Source organism: Colossoma macropomum, unplaced genomic scaffold, assembly GCF_904425465.1.
Source record: "Colossoma macropomum unplaced genomic scaffold, Colossoma_macropomum, whole genome shotgun sequence".
NCBI lineage: Eukaryota > Metazoa > Chordata > Actinopteri > Characiformes > Serrasalmidae > Colossoma > Colossoma macropomum.
The window spans coordinates 2,247,314-2,270,262 of NW_023494795.1; the positions used below are offsets into that span (position 1 = coordinate 2,247,314).

The following is a 22,949-nucleotide window of genomic DNA, read 5'->3' on the forward strand; positions in this document are numbered from 1 at the left end:
CTCTGAATTCATACAAAACACGCGGGCAGAACACACACATACACATTATATATATACACACACACCTATCAGGCATAACATAACATAACATAACATAACATAACATAACATAAGACCACCTCCTTGTTTCTACGCTCACTGTCCATTTTATCAGCTCCACTTACTATATAGGTGCACTTTGTACTGCTGTGTCTGATCCACTCGCACCAGCGCAACACACACTAACACACCACCACCAACACATCAGTGTTACTGCAGTGCTGAGAATGATCCACCACCCAAATAGTACCTGCTCTGTGAGGGTCCATGGGGGTCCTGACCACTGAAGAACAGGGTAAAAGGGGGCTAACAAAGTATCAGATGGACTACAGTCTGTAACTGTAGAACTACAAAGTGCACCTATATAGTAAGTGTTCATGATGTTATGCCTGATCGGGGTGTGTGTGTATATATATATATATATATATATATATATATATATATATATATATATATATATATATATATATATATATATATATATATATATATACTTCTGGTAAAGCTTGTGTCCTGTGCTGGTAGTGCCTGTGCATGCTAATGGGGCTGTAAAGGCTGTAAGAGAAACGACAGTTAGGCCAGATTTATACTGCTAAGCACTGAGAGTTTTGCCAAGAGCCACCAAGAGAAGGGATGAGAGGGAGGAGTGAAGGATAGTGGGAGGGTGTGAGGAGAGATAAACAGCGCATACCACATCAGAACACCGCAAACTCACACCACAATCAGCTGCCAAGAGTTCATAAAATGATTAAAACACTGGACTGACAACACGCTGATCATACATGGGTTTCAGTTTAAAGTCATGGATAAACGGGTTAAATCCATCCATCCATCCACAGACTTCATACGGCGCTACTGATTTTACTCTGGTTTACCTTAAAGGTAAAATAAACATGAGCCTCATATCAAGGGACAGATATCTGCCTCCATTTGATCTGTTTAAGAATTAATCTTTGCTGTTAAGCACTTTGGCCCGCTGCCTCTGCTTGAACCATGCAGGACAACTTCATATCTCTCTCCTCTTTTTAACCACAGCCATAAACAGTTTACATTAGCTTCTCCTAGCTGTTTGTTTATTAAAAGCAAACCGTGCCGACTGTGGGCAACAAGCAGCTTCACAGCACTTCAAAGCAAAAGGTCAGACGTTTCTGCATGGTGGCTGGCTTATTTTAAACTTGGCCCATGCTAGGGCTGTAATGCGACTGACAGCTTCGCAGGACAATGCCAGGAGCAGGCCATCGATTTGTACCATTCCTTTGTCGCCCTAACCTGAACCTGAACCTGACATTATCAAGCACTAGCAAGTCTACCATTCATTCTGTCAGGATAACAGCAACACATGACGGTGGTGAATGAAGGCTTTACAGAAATGTCTTCTAAAATGATGTCCATTAATAGGGAGATGCATTTAGGTGTGGGCGACGGACGAGACAGCCGCTTTGTGTCTCACTGTCTGTGTTTACATGCAAAGATTTTTGCCAATCTGATCAACAGAGTCTGGCTGCAGACATGCACCTTCAGCCAGATGCACTCTCAGCCCCAGCGACGTCACGTGCACATGCACCCTCTGCCACAACGGCAGAATCGGCCCAACGGCACGGTAACTTTTGGCTGCTACTGCTTAGCGACATCACTTAATCTATTTTTCATCCATAACTCGTGTCTGTTGGTTCCTGGTGGTTTTCAGTAGCCACTAATGGTCTTCTGCTTTTCCTGATGGGTTGATATCACAGTGTAAAGGATTATGATTGTTTAGTCAGGTGATCGTCAGGTGTTTTGGGACTAATTCCACATACATTTGAACGTTTCCTAATGGTCTCTGACTGCAACCATCAAGCCAATTTCCGTTAGGAAGCAAAACCATCAGGTTTTATTCCTAAAGGCCCTGCAAACACAGTTACGCTGTGACTGTTTTGGTGCCCACAGCGTCGTCTGCTTGGTGCTTTTCTACATTGTCACAACATTGAAATGTAATTCCTCAGAAGGTTATGACGACACTGACGACACTCATGTCTTCTCGTCGTGGTAGATTTGGAAAGTTTCCATATTTAATTACCGTATTATCAGTACGGCGCTACAAGTAATCAGATCCAAAATTACACACATGCATAGACGTTACCATGGCAACCAGCATCATGTCAGCTTAACGAGTCCAGTCAGAGTGAGATGAGCAGCAGTGAGCAGCGCTTGTGTTTTTAATTCCTTTAAAATGATGTCAGACTCAGGAAAACGTCCTTCACATGTCCTTATTAAAGAAGGCCGAGAGGAAGACGTCGTGTTCTGAGACACATAAGCTGGACGTCCGTCCCACCGCCGTCTTTTAAAGATCAGAGCATAAACTTCGTCTCCTCTGCAGACCAGTTTCTGCTCCGCCATGTTGAACGGTATAAACTCTCACTATGACGTGACGAACATGATCAGAACGGACTTAAACTTTCCGATAGGGAATGTAATCAGATACAGACGTTTACACAGATATTATTCTTCTATTTAACAGATTATTTACAGGATTACACACCTCGTTCAGTTGGATAGAAACTGTTTCCTGAATGGCCTCAGTCAGACTAAACTATTCTGACTGAGGTGTTTACACGTATTCTATTCTGATTGATCTATTAGTCGGCTTATTAATGGATTATTAGGCTGCATGTAAACGTGGCTACACATGCATGAATGAATGAAATGCTTCACATGTCTATTTGAAATAACCCACATTTCACGAACTGAAGGCCACGGCCAAATCGGCAAATGTGAAGTGAAACGTTGGGTCAAGTTTCATGGACAGCGAGGCTCTTGACCTCTGCAGCTGGCCAGCGTATTTTTGCCGGCCTTACGCAGCTGCAGCTTGGAGCAAAACTGTTTTTGAGGGCAGGATCAGAGAGACGACCAAGTAAAGTTCGATGAAGATCAAGCAGGAAGAAGTCTGCCAAAACTTTTATGCTGACTCAGAGGGATATAAACACACAAAACTGCCCCATGTGAAAAGAATCAGACAAAGTGTGCGCGGCTATGAGCTGCTCTGATGTAGTTATTGAACTGTAAGTCTAGGCTTAGCGGCCCATTGTCCAATGCCTATCCAACTGACCAAGGCAAGCCAAGCTTATTTTCAAACACTGTTGTCATGTAAAGTGTTTTACAAATGAGAAAATTCAGAGTCAGAGTTTAAAAAAAAAGTAAAGTAAGCACAAACAGAAAAACAATTAAAAACAACACAAACATAATTAAAACGACATTAAAACAATACATTTAAAAGAGAAAATCATTAAATTAAGAATCAAATTAGAAATTAAATTAAAATAGTTAAATAATCAAAATAACTTCAACCAATAATTGAGCGAAATCGCTCAGCAAGAAGCTCAGAGACCCTTCCTGATATTGTGTTTCATTCAGAAATACATCACAGAACAGCATTTCTGCCGACCTTAAAAGACACATTAACCCAAAACAACACTATCTTTGCACTGTATCTTTTTTTTTGGTATCGGATTAAAATCAATGATGTAAGTTTAAAATCACATTAGCAATGCAGGGTAATTAAAACACCATGTTCAGCAATTATGTTTCAAATGCAAAAAAGCCGACCCCCTGAAAACATTCAAACGCAACGTCACTAGTAGATTAAACACTATAAAGGATAATTAGTTATGATAAAAGGCCTTTTGCCCTTCAGCCTAGGACAAGGTTTAGGTTGTGCCCACTGGAAAAATACAGCCCACTTGCGTATGGTTGGCACACTCGACGTCAGAAACAAAGAAATCCAGACTTGTAACTCGAACTTGTTCTAGAACTTTATTTTAATCCATAACGTAACCAACACCCCCCCGCAACCCACCCCCCCCAACTTCCTATCCAAATGTGAGTGCCAGTAACATCTTTCACTGACAATGACACAACTAGCCTGTGACACTAAGTGGAGTTGACCATTAACAGAGCGCAACGTAGCCGCAAGAATGAGCTTGACTTACGGCTTCCATGACAGCGTAAGCAGGCAGTGGCCATAAAGCCGGCCAGACAGCAGGCCTACTGGTTGGGGCCATCACAAGGTCAGATGCTGTGGTCATATTATAAAGCCTAATGTTTAGAACATGTTGACTTACCCTGAATGCTGAGCATCTGGCCTAGTTTGAGGGCTGCGCCACGCACTTTGCACAGCGTCCTGACGATGCGTTCCGCGTTGGCTTCGGACAAGAAGGGGCTGGAGTCTAGGACGGCTTTCTTATCTCCTGGAAGAACAGAAGGGTTACTTCAAAGCAGGACCACACAGTTACAATGTGTAAATACAAACTCAATTCAAAAAACGGTAAAAACAGAAAGCAGCGATTTGTAAATACGCTTTAACCCGCATACTAATTCATTAATACTACGAACATTGTTAAATATTCAGAAAACATTTTAAAAGAGATGATGTAATCATGCTTATGTACAGGCATGACAGAATATTAAGCCACATGATTTAGGAAAGATGGAAAGATTACTCAAGGCAGAAAGAAGCCCCTTTGTTTCTTCAACGGAGAAAAAACACCAAAAGCACCAGCGAACCTTCACGTGTCTTCTGAGATTTAATACATAATGTTGATGGTAAAAGTGTTAAATATGAAAAATAAGTTTTCTTTTGTGGCTATTTTGCTTAACAACAACTTGCATGGGGCAGATTACTCATGCTTGGGTATAAAAGCATCCTGGAAAGGCCTGGTTTTCAAAGAGCAAGGATGGGTCACGGCTCGCCATCTAGCCAATACACAAGGATTTTAGGTATTTCCCTCTCCACAGATCCAGGGAATCCAGAAAAATCTATGTGCATAAAAACAAAGGCCAAAAACTACAACTAAATCCCTGTGACCTTTGACCCTTCAGATGGCACTGCACAACAGTCATGGCTCTATGATGGATCATTCACACCACATGGCATGAAAAGTGGTAGACAGTGGTAAACAAGCTCCTGTCCAAACTTTTTTGGAACATGCTGCAGGCATCATATTCGGAATGAGCAAATATTTACAATAAAGTTCATAAAGTACAAGATCCAATATTGTGTGTGTGTGTGGGGATGGGGTGGGTGATAATGTTTTCAGTTTAATGCAGGTCAAACTGAATTTAGTAATTGAACATCAAAATAGCAAACCTGATAATCTGCCATGCATATGTATCATATTTATAGTATGTCTGGCTTTTGTTACCAGGTAAACAAACACTTTGAACCAGGGAATCCAAGGTGATCCACTATAAAAACAGACAGAGTTTGTGTGCGCGTGTCTGGCTACTCGTGTGTGTTGCTAAAGTCTCTCATTAACCCACACATGTGGCATCTAACTCTGTGATCTCATTACAGGCTTCAGCTGACGGGCTCTTCTGCGTCCAGCCAGACTCAGAGGCCATTCAGCCCTCAGATTAGTCCAGTAGACTTCACAAATTTAGATCACAGCCCACTGTAAAACTGAAACCTTCTCAACGTTATGCTGATTCAAAATGAAAAGTCACTGTTTACGGTGAAAGGCTACTGAATGTATTACTGTTCATTCAAGTGTATTCATTTAAAACCATGCTTTCAATGTGGCTTGAGAGAATATTAAGCCACATGATTTGGGAAAGATGGTAAGATTACTCAAGGCAGGAAGAAGCCCATTTGTTTGATGTATCTGGGGAAAAAAAAAAAACAGCTGTTTCTTTTACTGAGAACTGAACCAAATAATAGCACTTTAAAAGAGAATTCCACCAATTTTTCAACAATTCTGCATAAATTAATTAGTGACAAACAAGTAATTTAGAGTGATTTGATGTAAAATGGTTCCAACTCTGGTTTCTTTACAGTGGTGGTGACAGAAACCAGCGGTCACGATATCTAATACAAATAGACATTTTATTAACCGTCCAAAACCACCAGTGAACCTACACGTGTCTTCTGAGCTTTAACGTGTGATGTTGATAAAGGTAAAATAGTAGTTAAAAAAGTGGTAAATATGAAAAATGTGTTTTCTTTGGGGGCTATTTTGCTTAACAACCTGAATGTACCACTCTGATATGAATGAATGAATGAATTAAATTAAATTAATTAATTAAGGTAATGATAATAGTTGCCAATTTATCATAAAAAGCTACATTAAAAGTAGGCGGCAACCAGCTATTCAGCAGAGTCGGCGTGAGTGCACTTACCCAGCTCACAGGTACATTACAAAACCGAAACACTAGTCAAAAATGAAAATATTGAATTGGACAATTGCTGATGGCGGTTTGGAGAAAAACTAGTATGATTATATGAGTTTAAAGATACTTTTTACTGATTATGCCCCTTTGAGTTGTTACATACTTTCAATGTTAGCTAGATAGTAATTATGATAAATTTTATCATCATGATAGATGATATGCTTAAAGGGCACACATCGCGGGTCTCGCCAGTATTTACTGCGTGTTTGAAAAAAATTACTAGTGCACTGCGTTTGTGTGTCGGTATTTCGCTGCTGTCGAGAAAAAAAACTCGTATTTCCATTTTTGACATTTCAGTTTCTGACAATGCCTGTTGCCCTATTTGGTGTAAATTTCAAGATGAATGGACTAAAAGAAATGACCACAAATGACTTGGAAAACAATCCGGTTCCATTGACTTACACTGAAAAGTAAAGTAGGTTTTTCCATTTTTTTTGTGAAGTTACCATTTTGGAGATACGAGGTTTTCTTCCGACAGCAGCGATATCATTATGCGCATCTCACATCATAAAACTTTAAGTATCTTTAAGTATTGCAACGATATTTTGCCCACCTGTAGATTAGACGGTCAACATTCTCCATTTGTCTCTAAGGCTCATGGGGAGTTCGTGCTCAGTGTGGGTTTAATCGACTCCATAGACTCAACAAGTTAATAACAAATAAAACACAGCGTTTAATCCAGATCCAACACTGCCCATCGTGTCTTAACAAGGCAGTGCACTGCGGAGCATCTGAAGTGTTTGTCCCTAGCTATAGTTGCCAAACTCCTAGTGGACTTTGCGTTTAGGGGAGAAACCAGTTTGCTACAGCGCCACCCTGAGGCAGACTATTGAGTGTAAAGCAGGCTAAAACAAAACATCACTTTTTCAATGAGCTTTTTCTGATTTCAATTATTTTTCATTACATCTGTTTTTCCCCACTATTGGACACCATTAACAAATTCTTAAAAGTTTCTTTCCAGCAACCTCCCATAATTTTGACTGAGACATTCTGGGGGTCTAAAAGGGTTAATTAGGGGGTCCCGGGACCCTGTATTTCACACCTTACCTTTAATGCTCGTTCAATACGCAATAGCTACATTCCACAGCAGGACTGTTCGGACTGTACATGTGGGATCACTATGTTTAGTCTTGTCAGACAAGCTGTATTTTGACTGAGGTATAAATTACATGGCATTTCCCTTTATTTTAAGCTTTCTGCTCTGATTACATGTTCCAGCTCAGCGGGCCAAAAACGTCTGGGCATTCCTATTTTACACATACTGTTCTGTGAGTGTTATGAGACAATGGCTGGGGTCTACATTAAGTCAGCCTTTTCAGACATGATGACAAGCTAATTTAGGAAAGTTGTTGAAAGGTCAGTTTTAACTAAGGGTTTGCCCCAATTCTTGTTCAACAGCTGCAGCGGTCAGGGGCAGTAAGGCTCAGCAACTCACCTGTCTCTGAATGACCTCCTACGGCTTCAGAGGCCAAAACAGAAACTCAGCGAATCAACGATTCATTCAGATGGGTTACGCAGTTAAAGGGGCATCTGGGACTAAAACTGATGTGTTAACTGGTGAAGCTGTGGGTCCCGCCCTGATATCTCTGATAACTGAAACACACAGTGGACTCACCATGTGCTTTTCTTCATAGATCCTCAGAAAACAGGTAAAAGGAAGTGATGTCATCAGTGTGACTTTTATTTCAAAATAAGAGATTTATTGTTACGCAGTAACACCAGTGACTCGACTCCTGGGGACAACAACTGTCATTGTATATTTTATAATATTTATTTGGCATTTGTTTTCTTTGTCATTTAATTCATATATTTCATAGTCATGTATAGATTATTGCAGTTAAAACTGCAGAAAAACATGTTTTTTACTTCAAAATATGGCCTCAGTCTTTACACATGACTGTGGGGACGAGCTCTTCTGTGGTGCATGGAATTCTATATGATTGATTTAAAAACCAATATTGCTAAATTGAGGCTCAAGAAGGTGTAATTGTTAAAATAACATTGTTTTATTTTAAAATCTAAATAAATTGTAACCCTAACATGTTTTTCAGGTGTAATATATCTGTAAACGCTAGGGACACAAAAATGGACATTTCTATAGAATGACTCAGAGTTCTTCTGCGTAGGTCCCTCCTGACTCTATATTGTGTGTATTTAATATATTGTCAGTTTGTCTGCACTGTTTTCAGTATGTATTTAATGCTGCCCTGCTGTAGAGTGATTAGCTGAGCCTCACCACAAGCATTTCAATGTCTGAATGTCCTGCCATGTTGTGCAAATGACAAATAAACTTGAAACTTAAAACTAGATTCCTTTTTGTGTTTTTGTCCACAAAGTGTTCTCTTACTACAATACCCAGCATACATTACACAAACACGTGATACAGCCATTGGGAATCCCCCCCCAGAGATGAAACAAAAAAAATCCTGACTGCTAGCATAGCCACTCATGTACAGCCTAATAAACACAGACATAAAATTCCGTTTCCTAGCAGTGAGTTAGCTGTCTGGCATCGTTCTGCATCAGCCAGCCAGCTGAAAAGGGTAAATGAATAAATTACTGAAAAAGCCTGCTCTCAGGTACTCGCCCCCAAAGCACTTGCAGTTCTTCATAAGTTCACCTTCAAGATAACATCACCAGAAGGGGGTTTTCTTAATCTTTGAACCGAAAAACTCACTCTAGAGACGACTGAGGCACCACTGTAGGATGGGAGTAAAGTCGGGGTTACGCTACACGACTTTTACCCCGATTTTTAGTCTGGCTGAGTCTGAGCTAGTCGGCTCTAGTCTGCAGATTTTTGGGTCAGTCGTGAGATTTTTCTTGCCACCGTCGCCACTGGCGACGCTCATGGGGGCTCGGACCTGGATTTTTCTGTAAAGCTGCTTTGGGACAACACCTGCTGTAAAAAGCGCTATATGAATAAACTTTGACTTGACTTTGACCTGACAGCTGGAGAGAGTCGAGTCGTGTGTGCCCGGCACAGACTCAGATTTTTGGCCTCCTAATCGCGTTTCAGACCAGTTGGAGTTTATCAAACGTTTGATTTTTTTGACCCGACTCTGAGTGAAATCTAGTGTGAACTGGTCAACGACTCAATCTGAACGGATTCCTGCAACAGCCAAAGAAAACAGAGTGCGAAAGAAGAAAAAAACAGCAAGTAAAGAAAGAAAAAGTGTAGAGTCTCTCACGTGTGGAGTGAAGCTTGTTAATAAGCTGAGTTTAAGGCAAAATCGAGTTGATGTACATTTAAAACTCTAAAAACACCAACTGATCACATTTTAAATCCATGATCCCCTTAAATACGTTTGCCTGCTGCTTCTCTACTGTTTCAACGCAAACGGCAGAGAAAACAGCAGCAGCAGCTCCACGTTTGTTTATTAGCGTCTCCTGTTAAAGGGAGAACGAGAGAGTTTGCACAACTTCAGTGAGTCGTTCGGTTCAGCAGCAGCTGAGAAGTTGAGTAGTGTGTGATGCCAAAGCTTTCAGTGTGGATCCTCAATATTTCAGTCACCCAAAAAAATCATTTGGACAGAGTGAGACACTCAGTCCTTCATAACCTGTTCAGACTTTAAAAGTCGTGCATTGAACCCAAGGCTTAAGCATATTTACAACATGAAAAGAAAGGCCAGACTTTCAATTCAATTCCAGAACAGGAAAACAGGATCTAAAGTGATGAGACTTGACGCAGAGAACAAAGAGAGCAGGGAAAATTCTTACCGTTCTTTTCCTCTGGACGAAGGCTTTTCTTGGCTACTTCAGCTAATGCGCCGATGCCGAGACCCACCGCGAGGCCTGTGAAACACAGAGGAAGATGGAATCCACTGCACACACTTCCTCTCCACATCAAACAGAACAAAAGGAGCAAAACACAGACACAAGACTTTACAAAACCATTATTCTTAAATGCTTTGTTTTCTTTAATACAGGAGGTCTCTGCACAGCATGTTCTAGATCAGGGGTGACAAACCCAACCACTAAAAGGGCCATATTAAAAAACCATGGACCAGCTGTGTTTTTATTTCAGTTTTACATTTTGCCGTGACCTGAAAGGGCCACTGTTTATTCAAAACATGCCAAAACAGCAGCAGCAAAATAGGCACTGAATACTTATTAAAAATTGTCATAATTATAAATTATGTTAGAAGGGTTAATTAGCATATGGCAGCCACATTATTTACAAAAGTCAACATGTTTTTGACGAATATTGATGAACAGACTCTTCTTTACCTTTTTGATACTGGATACACGAGGATTGAGTGAAAATTGTAGGACTAGTTCACAAAAGTAGGTTTTGCATATTATGCAAATTAGCAAAAAATCTTAGTGGGCGGAACTAAATTGTCCAAATGGCCAAGCTGGCTTGACCCAAGGAATCAGGAACAAAAAGAACTTCATCTCTACACGTCTTGGTTTAGGAGTTATAAAGCAAAACATGTTTTGCTGCTCTATAGCGCCCCCTCCTTTGGCCAATCGGGGTCATTTTTGTTGCCTGGCGAGATGCACACAAACTACACCTACTCGCCAAGTTTTTCAGGAGTTTTTTTCTTTATAATAATAAGGAGAAGAAAAATCAGAGCAAAAAACAATAGGACGGTGTTATGGGCCTGACTTGGCCCACGGGCCTTGTGTTTGACACATGGGTTCTAGACAGTTATGCACATATCTGACTTTGTATTTGTCTGTGTAATTTGGAAAAGCTTCCCAACGTCACAGATATTATATGAAGGGGAATCCAAAATCTCTGCCACCTGTGCTACTTTTGAAGCTTTTGCATTTTAGCCACATGGACTAGAAATTCCCCACAATTAACCTAACAGCACACTGACCTAATCTGATTCTAATGCTTCCCCAGCTTTACTGTAGCTCCTGTTTTCATAGGGCTATAATGGAAAACTGCACAGTGCTGCTTTGGTGTCTCTACATCTATGATCAGCAAGTAAGAGCCTGCAATCTGGCAGTGCTCTGGATGAATGACTGGTATTTGGAGCTGTTTATTATAGCAGCATGCAATGCTTCGTATTTGAGGAGCAACCTCCATCAAAAAATCACCATCTACTGCTAAACACATGAGCATGGTAAACACGACAAAAGGAACTAAAATAGCACATATAATGGTGCTTAGGTCAGCATGTTTCCCAGGGCGTAGCACAAAAACAATACCAAGTTTCTGCTGCCTCCACCAACAGCCGCATGTTATGTAATCGTGAGGTTATGTAACAACCCTGATTTGTGAAATTCAGGAGGAGCTGAAAGCGAACGAGAGCAGGCAGGCTCTGAGCTCTGCAGTCAAAACACACCGCTGCTGTAGGGGAGACAGAGTATCCTGAACTAATCTTCATGTTTAGGTGCATTTGCTAAGCAATTGGTTTGCCTTCAAGATTAACCTCCAGTCCCTTCCCGTCTTTTTGGCAGGGCTGGTGGGATTCTAGGTCAGTGCTGGTGAATCATTATATGGAGCTAGAGTCTGTATAGGTTAGCGCTGACGGAGAACTTGAGCAAAACAAGAGGAGTGGCTGAACACATAGGAACGTGCACGGGCAGTCAAACAACACACTACACTTCAGACGCTGAGACTGACCTCCTTTGAGATATTATTTCAAACAGTCCTACATGCACAAAGGCACAAGGACATACCCATGCATTAAAAACATCCTCATTATCTCAGTTCGACTAATGACTAAGCGTAACATTTATTGCATCTCTGCATGTTCAAATCATTTTGTACACACGTATGCAATCAGTCGCAGAATGCTCCATTTCATAAACTCCACGTAGCAATGAACTGTAGTGGTGTTTTTATGGACATACCCGCCTGACCGGCCCCTACTTTAAGTACACCTCCTTGTTTCTAAACTCACTGTCCATTTTATCAGCTCCACTTACTATATAGGTGCACTTTGTAGTTCTACAGTTACAGACTGTAGTCCATCTGTTTCTCTGATACTTTGTTAGCCCCCTTTTACCCTGTTCTTCAGTGGTCAGGACCCCCATGGACCCTCACAGAGCAGGTTTTATTCGGGTGATGGATTCTCAGCACTGCAGTAACACTGACAGGGTGGTGGCGTGTTAGGCCCGAAACATACAGACGGGGTTTCAGCGTAGTTGCATTTCATAATGCGATGCAAGCACAAGCTGCAATCTGAGCGTTACAGCAAGGGGCGCTATAACGACAGCCAAGCCTGTCCCAGCGGCCATACCAGACGAGCAGTTGAGTCTCACGTTAAGACGGCTTACATGAACATAAAAATATCATACATTAGCGCATTTCCATTTCAAGAGAAGAGGTAAAGCGGCTCACTCTCCTCCACATTTAGCTGTTGAGGCTGCTGGAATAACAGTAGATTCCTCTATCGCCCCCTTCAGTACTGAGTGATTTAACTGCCACAGCAATGCAATAACGCACGGTGAGTTTGTACAGAAGAACAGAGTTTGCAGTGCATTGAACGAGTGCTGTCATTTGCGTTCGTGTCCTTGTGTGAAGTATGTTTCGGGCCTTAGCGTGTGTTGCGCTGGTACAAGTGGATCAGACACAGCAGTGTTGCCGGAGTTTTTATACACATCAGTGTCACTGCTGGACTGAGAATAGTTCACCAACCAAAAATATCCAGCCGTCAGTGTCCTGTCGGCAGCATCCTGTGACCACTGATAAATGGCAATAGGACAATTAACATAAACTGTGTGTACCTATATGTTAAATGGAGCTGATAAAAGGATGAAGAGTGTAAATACAAAAAAAGTGTACTTAACGAAACTGCCTGTCAGTGTGGTAGTATCTTGATTTCAACGTGGAGAGCTTCACATCACGTTACATTGACCTGGCAAGTATAATAACGCTGTTGTCGGAACAAAATAGTTTAATAATGTTAGCTAGTAGGGCTGCCTGGTATATTAGATATTATATCACCAAATTAGACTCTAAGCAATGACTAAGCGTTTAATTGTGGGCTAAGAGCAGCCTGACTAATCAGTTTGAGTGGGAGTTTGGACGAATCAAGACGTCCAAGTTATCAAGGATTCATCTTTTTTTTTAGCAGATTGTTAATCAATGGCACTGGTGAACATACCAAGTGAACACATCAAAGGAGCGTTTGAATTAGTGAATATGAGACTCAGGATTACACATTATGACAGCACCAACAGCCACCTTCCAGTCCAAAAAACAGTTTTGATTACAACTGTAATCGTAGGGCTGGGCGATAAACGATAACGATAAGTATCGCAATATAACTTTTCCTCGATAGAGCGACAAGACAGGTTTGATAATTTTTCGATATAATACACCACTCTCACACCTCCACGTTTTAGCGAAAGCCCTGGTGACGCCGTCTATTGCAAGGAAAGCGACACTACTCTGCTGTCGCCAGGAGAGGGCGCACTTCCGAGTTTTTCAACTTGATTAGAGAGGGAGGGGCGACGAGTAAAAAAAGGGTCGCCAAATATACTTTAGCAACATCTGAAACACGGAGTTATACAGTCCCTGTTTGAGTGGAGCAACTGGCGATCTGTTCTCCTGTGACCGAGTGTGAGTGACGAGGTCAGTGGTGTAACTGTACGGCGAACTCACCTCTTTCTGTACATCCTAACAACTTTAGTGGCGTTAAATCACGTCTGCAGCGCCGTGTTACAGCGCCAAACCGCCATATTTTAGTATTAGTGCATTCTCAAGCAACGAAAGTGAAAGAAAGAAGTGGTTCATGTTCGAAAGTAAACTGAGGAAGCTGTGAGGCGTTGGAGAGCGGGACAGCGGTATCTCTCCAGGCTAGCTGTTTTTAGCTGCTGGCTAATTGAAGCAGCGCTCCGGCACAACACGGTGAATTGATGATACTGTAGATCAAACAAGACACAAAATCACCACTTTCAGTTTAAACGTGCCTAAAAGGAGGACTCTGTGACTGGTGTGAGAGATTCACACTGCAGATAACGCTTTTACACAGCGAGCGTCAGATATACTGCGGTTCACCCCTTAAACTACTACGGTAGCATAGAGAAACCCAGCCGTCTAGCTGGTGTCTGAATACTGTGATCTGCTCTGACATGGATGTGGTAGGAGTGACCGCAGTGACCTACCGAATCGAGTCGTCGTTGTTGAGAAACTAAAGAGTTTAGCTCTGTTGTTGGCCTCTTGTTTAGCGTTTGTAGCGGGGTAGCCGAGCGCTCGACACCAGACAGCTAAAATAATCTGTTTTCTTTCTTAAATCATGACTATTACAAAAATTGCAGCTGTGCTTTTCCAGCTGATAAAACAGCTCAGACACTTTCTCCCACTGTCCCAAGACAGATTAGTGAAATGTTCCACTGTTTGCCGAGTGTTTGTCCTGATCGGACCATAAGTGATAGTTTAAAACCACAGTTAACCACCCAGGAGCAAAATCAGCCTTCAAACGTGAAAGAAATCATGATTTGACATTTATCGCGGTATGTATCGATATCGAACGATATGAATTTTGTTTATCGTGATAACGTTTTTGGCTATATTGCCCAGCTCTGTGATCGTAGTTTCATCCCTTTAACTCATCTATTTTAGATACATAAATGAATTCACTAGCAGGGCTGGGCGATATGGCCAAAAATTTTACCTCAATAAAAAATTTCATAGTGGTTCATTTCTGTTTTAAACTATCCTTTATGGTCAGAACATGACAAACACTCGCCAAACAGGAGAACATTTCACAAATCTGTCACGGGACAGCTGGAGAAAGTGGAAAAGCTGGAAAAGCACAGCCACAGTTTTTGTAATATTCATAATGTAAGAAAGAAAACATTATTTTTAGCTGTCTGGTCAAGGGCGCCAGGCTATCTGGTTACAAGTTTTAAACTGTTTAGTTGTGTGAGAATGCTCTATTATATCGAACATTTATCAAACAATTCTTATATTTCTATCGAGAAAAGTTATATCGCAATAGTTAGCGTTATCGTTTTATCAACCAGCCCTATTCACTAGCTAAAAAAATATATAATTTGTGATTTTGTGGTGTTATACACGTTTGTAGGATATATTAGATTTATTTAACATTTACACCATATTCCTTCTACTCCAGGCTTTCTGCCCAGCATTGGACCATTTAATTACAGTGTTTATGGCAAAACATTGTGTAGGAAATGGCGTGAGTACACACACTGATTGGGGTGGGAATCTCTCAGAAGACACCCACCTATCCAAACAGCACTAACTGGACTCACAACACAAGCTTGGTTGATACAAAACCAAAACACAACAGCTCTGCATGTCAGCGCCTCAACAAGAAAAACAAAAACAAAGAAGTATGTTTGTGGACATTAACAAAGGGCATCTAGACTAAACAGCAGCAACATGCCACTGCAAAAGGGCAGCCGCTTAGGCATTCACGTCATCGGCCACACCAAAGACGAGGTGGTGACCTTCATACAACGGTGACTTGCCAAAAACTACACGATCTTTCAATCAAGACCAGCTGCATCGGCCAGTGAGATGCCAAGCTCAATTTTTGTACAAGCACTGTTAGCCAAGTTCTCACCACTCGCGTTCCCACACTTTCAAACCGGGACAAACGTGTCCATCATCGGAATTATCTTTCAGTGAGCATTCATCCCTGAAACGTATTCTTTTCTCCGACTCGTGTTGCTAATTAGGCTTATCTAACATACAGCAGTTAGGGTTCGGCACAGTCGAGGGGCATCGTTTCCATGGTAAATAGTACCAGCTAGCTCTCCGTGTCCACTATGAACTCACTTCAATAGCAATAAATAAAGGCTTAACTGCTAATTTGTTTACTTAAAATTTTTCTGAACTAACTAGAATATCGTCACAGTTGGAACAAAACCTCGCATCTCCAAACAGTAATTTTACAGGACGATAAAAAAAACTTGAAAGTCAATGTAACACAAAGGTTTTTCCTAGGTAATTTGACCCCCCCCCCTCCTCTGGTCTTGAGTTTCAACTCACACAAAAAAGTTAAAAAAGACAAAAATGTGGACGCAAGGTTTCTGCATGACCTGGATGACATGCTAGCTGCCCTTTATTTAGGGATTTGTGAACTGGATGACCTCTCAGTGGGGAGACGTGAATGCGTCATCAGAAACCTCATGCACACCGACGTGCTCCCACGATGCCCGAGGAGTGTGGAGAGGAAGCTCCTTCTGTAAGGAATACAGGACACGGTGACCATGTAAGGATCCACAGCAAACAGGTGGCGCTGGGTGTACTTTCGAGCCCTGCTGGGTAACTGGCGGATCTGATAACCCCAATGAAACGGCAACAAAATACCCAGCGTTCAGGCTAGCGGTCAGCACACGCAAAGACACACACACACACATATGCAGTTTCGTCTGAGGTAAGGATATTGTTTATGCTCCATTAATCCCACTGCAGCAGTGAACCGTCCCTGGAAAACCACAAGCCGTCCTGCACCCTATTCTCACACCATGTGATTTTCCTAAGTGACAGCACTTTCCTTTCCCAGTGTCCACACACACTCTCCCTCTTTGAGCGACAGCCGAAACCAGAAGGAGACAGATGAAATCATAATGAGAACTGAAAATATTTGACATGAAGAAACTACATATATAAGGAATAGTTTCGGACTGAGCCAAGGTCTCAGAAGGTAGTATGTGATGCACATTCCCAGACAGGCTAAACTCTCCCAGGTAATCCCAGAACGGCAGCCTAAACTATTACTGGTCAACATGCAGATTAAGTTCCAGCCTTAAATCTGCTCACGCCCGGTCGCGTGAGGAAAGACGTTCTGAGCGCAGCACAGAATCGTACGTTGGCCACACGCTGCAAGGACAGCACACGGGCTTAGTGAACTACTCCTCAAACTAGGGATATATAAATGTTTAACCAACTGACCAGAGATAATGAATTATTTGACAAATGTTAATTGGTTAAAAAAGGTTCATGTTATTTCATTTCCAATAAACAACAGTTCCTATTTGAATAGGCGGAGAAAAGCATGAGGTAGTGTTGGGCGTTATGACCTCAAATCAATATCACGATTAATTGAATGCTGTACCTTTTGTTTTGGTTTTTTGCCCTCATAGTTCACTGACAAGGTTGGTACTGTAAATATGTTCTGCATATCTTAATGTAAATCGTCTCAACAGCCAGATCGGAATTCACACGGCTTTTACGTCAATCCAACTCAACAGTCATCATTATTTAGCGCTGCTGAGACCTGAAAAACATTTGGGCTGATATTTCTGTACTAAAGTCTCTAAACTTTATTAGAGACTCATCCAAAACCCTCCGTGTTTGAAGAGACTTCTAAAGAAATGCCTGAACGCGGCCGCAGGAGAACGAGGCTGTAGCGTCAAAGAACAGTTAAAAGTCTGAAAGCAGAGTTTAAAGAATCCGAGGACGCGAACCAAAGAAGTGACCGCGCCCTTTTTACGGCGAGCTGAACACATTCTGGGTGATGAGCCCAGCTGTCAGTCAGTGAAGCTTCATGATGTCTCCTGTGATGCTGGTGAAGATGAAGCTGATCCTCCGGGAGCGACTGGCACTCGTTGGCGGTCGTGATTGTTTACCTCTGGATGAGCCGTGAAGCAGCGTGACGCTCTGTTCTTTTGCGCATGCGGCTCAGTTTAGGAGCTGATCTGTTCAGACTGATGATACAGATCACATTTAAAAGATAATCTGAACAGACTGCTGTGTGAACGTAGCCTTAGCTTCCATGTGGCAGACTGGACGTGGTGGAGTCACGTGATACATGCGCAGTAGTAAGTTTTAACGGGACAGAACATGAACACACAGAGCGGAGAAAGGATTAACAAAATATCTAGATAACCGACGTAGGCAAGATAATATCGGTTAGAGGTTCTGAATGTCAGTTTTGATTACGTTTCGATTAATCGCCCAGCCCTAGCATGCACACAGATAAGCACTCTAAAAAAAATAGTGGTGTTTGGCAGCACTTTTCAAGAGACTACAGGCAACTACAGTGGGGTCCAAAAGTCTGAGATCGCTGGTGAAAATGCTTCGATTTTCTATTCCTTTCCAATTTAATAATTTTTTTTATTACACATGTTATCAGCATAACATTTAAGTGAAGAATAGAATCTCTGAAATTGTACATGAATTTCAGAATTTTAGTATTTGTTATCTCCTCTTTTGCTTTAACAACACTGTGCACTCAAGCTGACATGGACTTCACAAGTTTGTGCGAAAGCCTCTAATGTGTAGATCAAATCCAGCTAAGAGTCCTCTTAATACTCACAAATACGTGAGTGAAATTATGGATAGTGACCGCCTTCAACAGCTACTGACACTGAGCCAAAGCCCCAGTCATGACATTTATGTTCTTTTTAACTTGAGCTACCAATGACTGGGATATATAATGCTGGGCTACTAGTAGTGCTGTATTATATTTACCAGTCATTTCTAGTTTTCAGTCATAAAATCATGAAAATATTATATAGTATAACATGATTTCAAGCTGTTTATTTATCTGCATGTATATGCCTGGGCCCATCTATCAGTACTACGTTCCACGCTCCAAATAACACATCTCAATCTATTAGTACAGAATTCATTTGATGTCAGCTTCCATTAGCGTGTTATTTTAGTCTTTTCAATCAGATTTCAGAAGTGTTCATTTATAACTGATATTTTGACGGCTGTGTCCTTGATTTTAGACTTGCCAGTTAATGATTACTCACCAAGTAAAGACCAAAATTTTCATCACTACCCTGAACAAACCATTTAATGCAAATAATTCTTCTAAAAGGCTTACGGTGAAGAGCCCCGATGGACCTGTGCCATTAAAACTGGTCTGACATGGAGACTTTGGCAAAAAAAAAAAACACTAAATAACCACTGCTTTGAGTAAATATTGACACTGGCCTTGCTGGGATGCCTCAGCGATGCAGGCTAATGGCAGTTTAGACAGAAGGTTATGCAACACTGTTGTTCGAGGTTATTGGGCATGAAGCTAGACAGAGGACACAGCCATAGCACTGACGCTGTGGTAACCACCATTTGTTTGCAAACAAGTTAGAAGTCAACCCGTCTTACCTCCAAAGTTTGCCAGTCTTCCCAGCCGCGTTACAGGAACCTTCCGCTCCCTCGCTCTTTCGCTTAGCTAAAAACAGAAGACAACATTCGTACCGTACAGCAAAGGCAGTGACTACGATTTCATCTTATCTTCTTCACCAAGACTTGAGATTGAAAAACAACACCCATACATTTTCTCCATTTAACCCAAACATATACACTCAAATTTAAAATATTTACCCTCAAACAAACACACTCTCTGAAGGTTCATGTAGAGTTTAGGGCACAGAGAGAGAAACAAGCCATTACTGCCCAGACCAAGTCATAAACTCCTCTAATCTCTCTCCAGTTCTCCAAGGGGTTCTTCAATGGTTCTTTAGTAAAGGCAATAGTGTTATATTGTACATAGCATCTATCATTATTATTATTATTGTTGTTGTTATACTTGCATTATATCGCTGTTGTCGGAAACAAAACCTCGTATCTCCAGAACGGCAACTTTACAGGAGAAGGAAAAAACGCACTTCACTTTTAATGTAAGTCAATGGAACCAGAGGTTTTTCCAAGTCGTTTTGGGTCGCTTCTTTTTGTCCGTTCATCATAAAATTTACACCCAATGTAAAGGGAAACAGGTATTTACAAATTATGTCAAAAATTAAAAACGTAAAAAAATGGAGATACAAGGTTTTCTTCAGATAGCAGCGATATATAATCTCCTCTTGCTAGAACAATCTTCTAAAAATGGCTCTGTATAGGGTTCCGCTACTGTTGCCAGTCACAGAACTGTACAGAACTCATAAGAGTGATTAGCAAAGAGGATAGAATGCAGCACCAAACTGCTCAATCCCTGCAACTATTTAACACACAACGTGTGAAAGGAGAGGAGATATTTATAACTGTCGGCACGTAGGTGATGACATGTTGAGAGGAATGACTTCTGTACCATTTGTTTATGGGGTTTGGTGCCACTCCGCTTGGCCTCTCTGGCTTTGTCAATGTCCTCAGCCGTGAGACCACCCACAGACGAGTGGTCTTGGTGATAGTATCGAGTTCCGGTGAACTGCTTAGTAGGGTCCTTGTAGCCCTCAAAAAGCTTAGATTTGCCTGTAGGCTGGCTGTTCGCCCCGGCCACGCCCACGTTAGCGTCCCTGAAAGCATCGTCGGCCGAGCCTCTGTGCTCCGTACCCTCAAAGCTGTCCTCTTTGCCGGAAAAATCATACTTATTGTCCATTTCTTCACTGAAGTCCGTCACACTCTGCTGCTGACCCGTAAACTCCTACAGCAAATGCAGATCAGAAGGAACGGGTTACTTTCAAAATACTCCAACCAAAATGCCAACATGACTAACTAATTGAAAGTTAGAGACCAAAAAATGACCATTATTTAATCCTTTAATGCTGACCTTTTTACATTGTTGTGTTGGGAAGCCCTTCAAACACTTCTCTACACTACACATTTACCAGCGTCCACACATTAATAGACAGAATACTAAAAGAGACATAAGAAGAAGCTAAAAAAATTCATAAACAGTAATAAAAGACATGTCACTTCAATGAGGGTTTACTATAATTCCAAGTGATCTAAACGGCCTCTGATAAGCAGGTAGCGCTGTAACAGTGGGGTCACTTTCAACACAGACAGGAACCCTTTAATAAGCAAGTGCAATTTGATTAAACCTTTTGTTTGTGTGACACTGCACTGAATCATGCTTCGGAAGGATAATAGACTTTGAAACAAATGGGCTGTAATCCAACACCGTCAGTGTGTACAAAACTCAAAAGACAAAAGATGAGATGGCGTTTCAAAACATTTAATAACCGTCTCAGCAAATTCCAAAATTTAACCTCGCTACATCATAGACAGCTGCCCATTACAGAGCTAGACCTCACGCTCTGCTGCTGGTCTAAATTCTCACAGCCCACATGGATCAGGAGGACTGTTTGCGTTAAAACAATACTTCAAGACTGACAATGCTTGAAAGTTGGGGGAACCAGGTTGGCTTTGTTTAGCAACCAGCTCAGTAGATTGCTAACCAGTTAACAGGCTAACCCAGTAATACGCAGAGTTAGGATTTAGGTTTAAATATTTACTGAAAGATTAACTCCAATGCTGGGGGGGGTTTCCCAGTTTGCATTTTCCACAGAGCATGAGTGACTCACTGGCTCAGATGAGCTATAAAATTATTAAATTTAAAACTTTGTGGTGTCCCACATTTGTCTACAGCCAAATTCCAGAAATGCAAGTCACTTTTTAAGGGTGATTTATAGAAAAGAAAGAAAAGAAAGTCGCTTTTTCTGCGTCCTTCAAAACAGGGTTTCTCAACCTGTGGGCCGCGGACCACCAGCGGGCTGGGAAGCACCCTCTAGTGGTCCGCGCGCCTGAACTCAGGGGGAGGTGGTAATTTGTAGCGGCCGGTAACATCACTGCAAGTCATAAAACATAAGTGGAAAAAAGATGAACTTAATTAAAAATCTAAGAATGAAACGTTTTCACATTATAACCAATATAAATATTAAGAGAGACAAATACAAATAAAAACACTGCAGCGGCAGGCTGATCAAACACCAGTTTGAGACAACTGCGATGCAGACAGCTAGACTGCTGACAACCAGACTTCTCAAGTTGTCAGTGTCAGCAATTAAGAATAGAAAAATAAAGTTGTATTTGTTGATTTTAGTTTTTCTGTGGGCCGCTATGCTTTGTAGTTATACACAGGTGGGCCTTGGGGTGGAAAAGGTGGAGAACCCCTGCTTTAAAGCACACTGAACCCACACCAGCAGGAGTTTATTACTCAATTGTGTATTTTTTAATATGTGACTTTAATTTAAAGAAGCATATGCGTTTAAAGTACGACAGAAAGTAGGCAAACGTTGGATTTGATAGGTCAGATTAGACTCTCACCCCTATCACCTGTCCATTTGTATATGACAATGCATATTAATCATCACAAAAGAAAATTTCCTGGTTTTAGCAAACTGGCTCATTTTAATCCATGGCCCCTGAGACATGATGTTACACATAAATATGTATAAAAACATATATATATACACATAAAATAATACCTCTAAAAATCCCCTCATGTCCACAGTTTAGGAGCATGATATGGAGCAGAACCCACCTGTATCTTCTGCATGGCTACGCTCATGCCCTGTTCTGCAGTCATCTGCATGTTCTGGGCCACAGACACTCCACTTCGCAGCGTGCTGGACTGGGTCTCGATCACCGCCTGGCTCAGCTTGGCCAAACCCCTCATCAGCAACAGCATGTCGCCCGCCATGGTGCGTGCTCGCTCCCTCACACCTAGAAGAGAAAGCAGAGTCAGACCCGAGCCGAAGGTCAACTAGTCATTCTGGGTCACAGTTTGAAAGAGCGCTCCTGGTGATAATATATCACATAAATAATGCATCACCTGTTGCTTCTGGTCTCAGTGTGTGAGAACAAAGTAAAAGCTCAGTGCCGATTAATCACAAAAACAACTCAGGGTGTTTTCACATACCGTTCTTTTCAAATGAACCGAACTGAAAGTGACCAACCCACTGCAAATGACCTCAGAGCTTTTTGTGTTCACAGTGGTGGTGAGAGGAACCACCAGACCCACCTGCTGCTCTCCTATTAGCCGCGCTGAAACGACTGGCCGACGTGCATCGCGCAAAATTGGAAAAATGACCCTGCGTGTTTGTGGCGGTGGGTTCCGTTTTCAGCTGTGCTCCTCATTGAGCCCCACCCGGAAAAAGTCCGT

General features: G+C 41.7%; 1 protein-coding gene across 1 annotated transcript in view; it reads right to left on the bottom strand.

Annotated features, from left to right (window-relative positions):
• coq8aa (coenzyme Q8A, genome duplicate a) overlaps positions 1–22,949 on the bottom strand; it is a 51,261-nt gene that overhangs the window by 15,275 nt on the left and 13,037 nt on the right. The window contains exons 2-6 of the mRNA XM_036581188.1: positions 22,329–22,510; positions 20,154–20,486; positions 19,232–19,298; positions 9,958–10,032; positions 4,137–4,262 (exon numbers count right to left, since the gene is read on the bottom strand). Of these exons, the coding sequence (XP_036437081.1) occupies positions 4,137–4,262; positions 9,958–10,032; positions 19,232–19,298; positions 20,154–20,486; positions 22,329–22,487 (760 nt within the window). The 5' untranslated portion in view covers positions 22,488–22,510. The remainder of the gene's footprint in view (positions 1–4,136; positions 4,263–9,957; positions 10,033–19,231; positions 19,299–20,153; positions 20,487–22,328; positions 22,511–22,949) is intronic.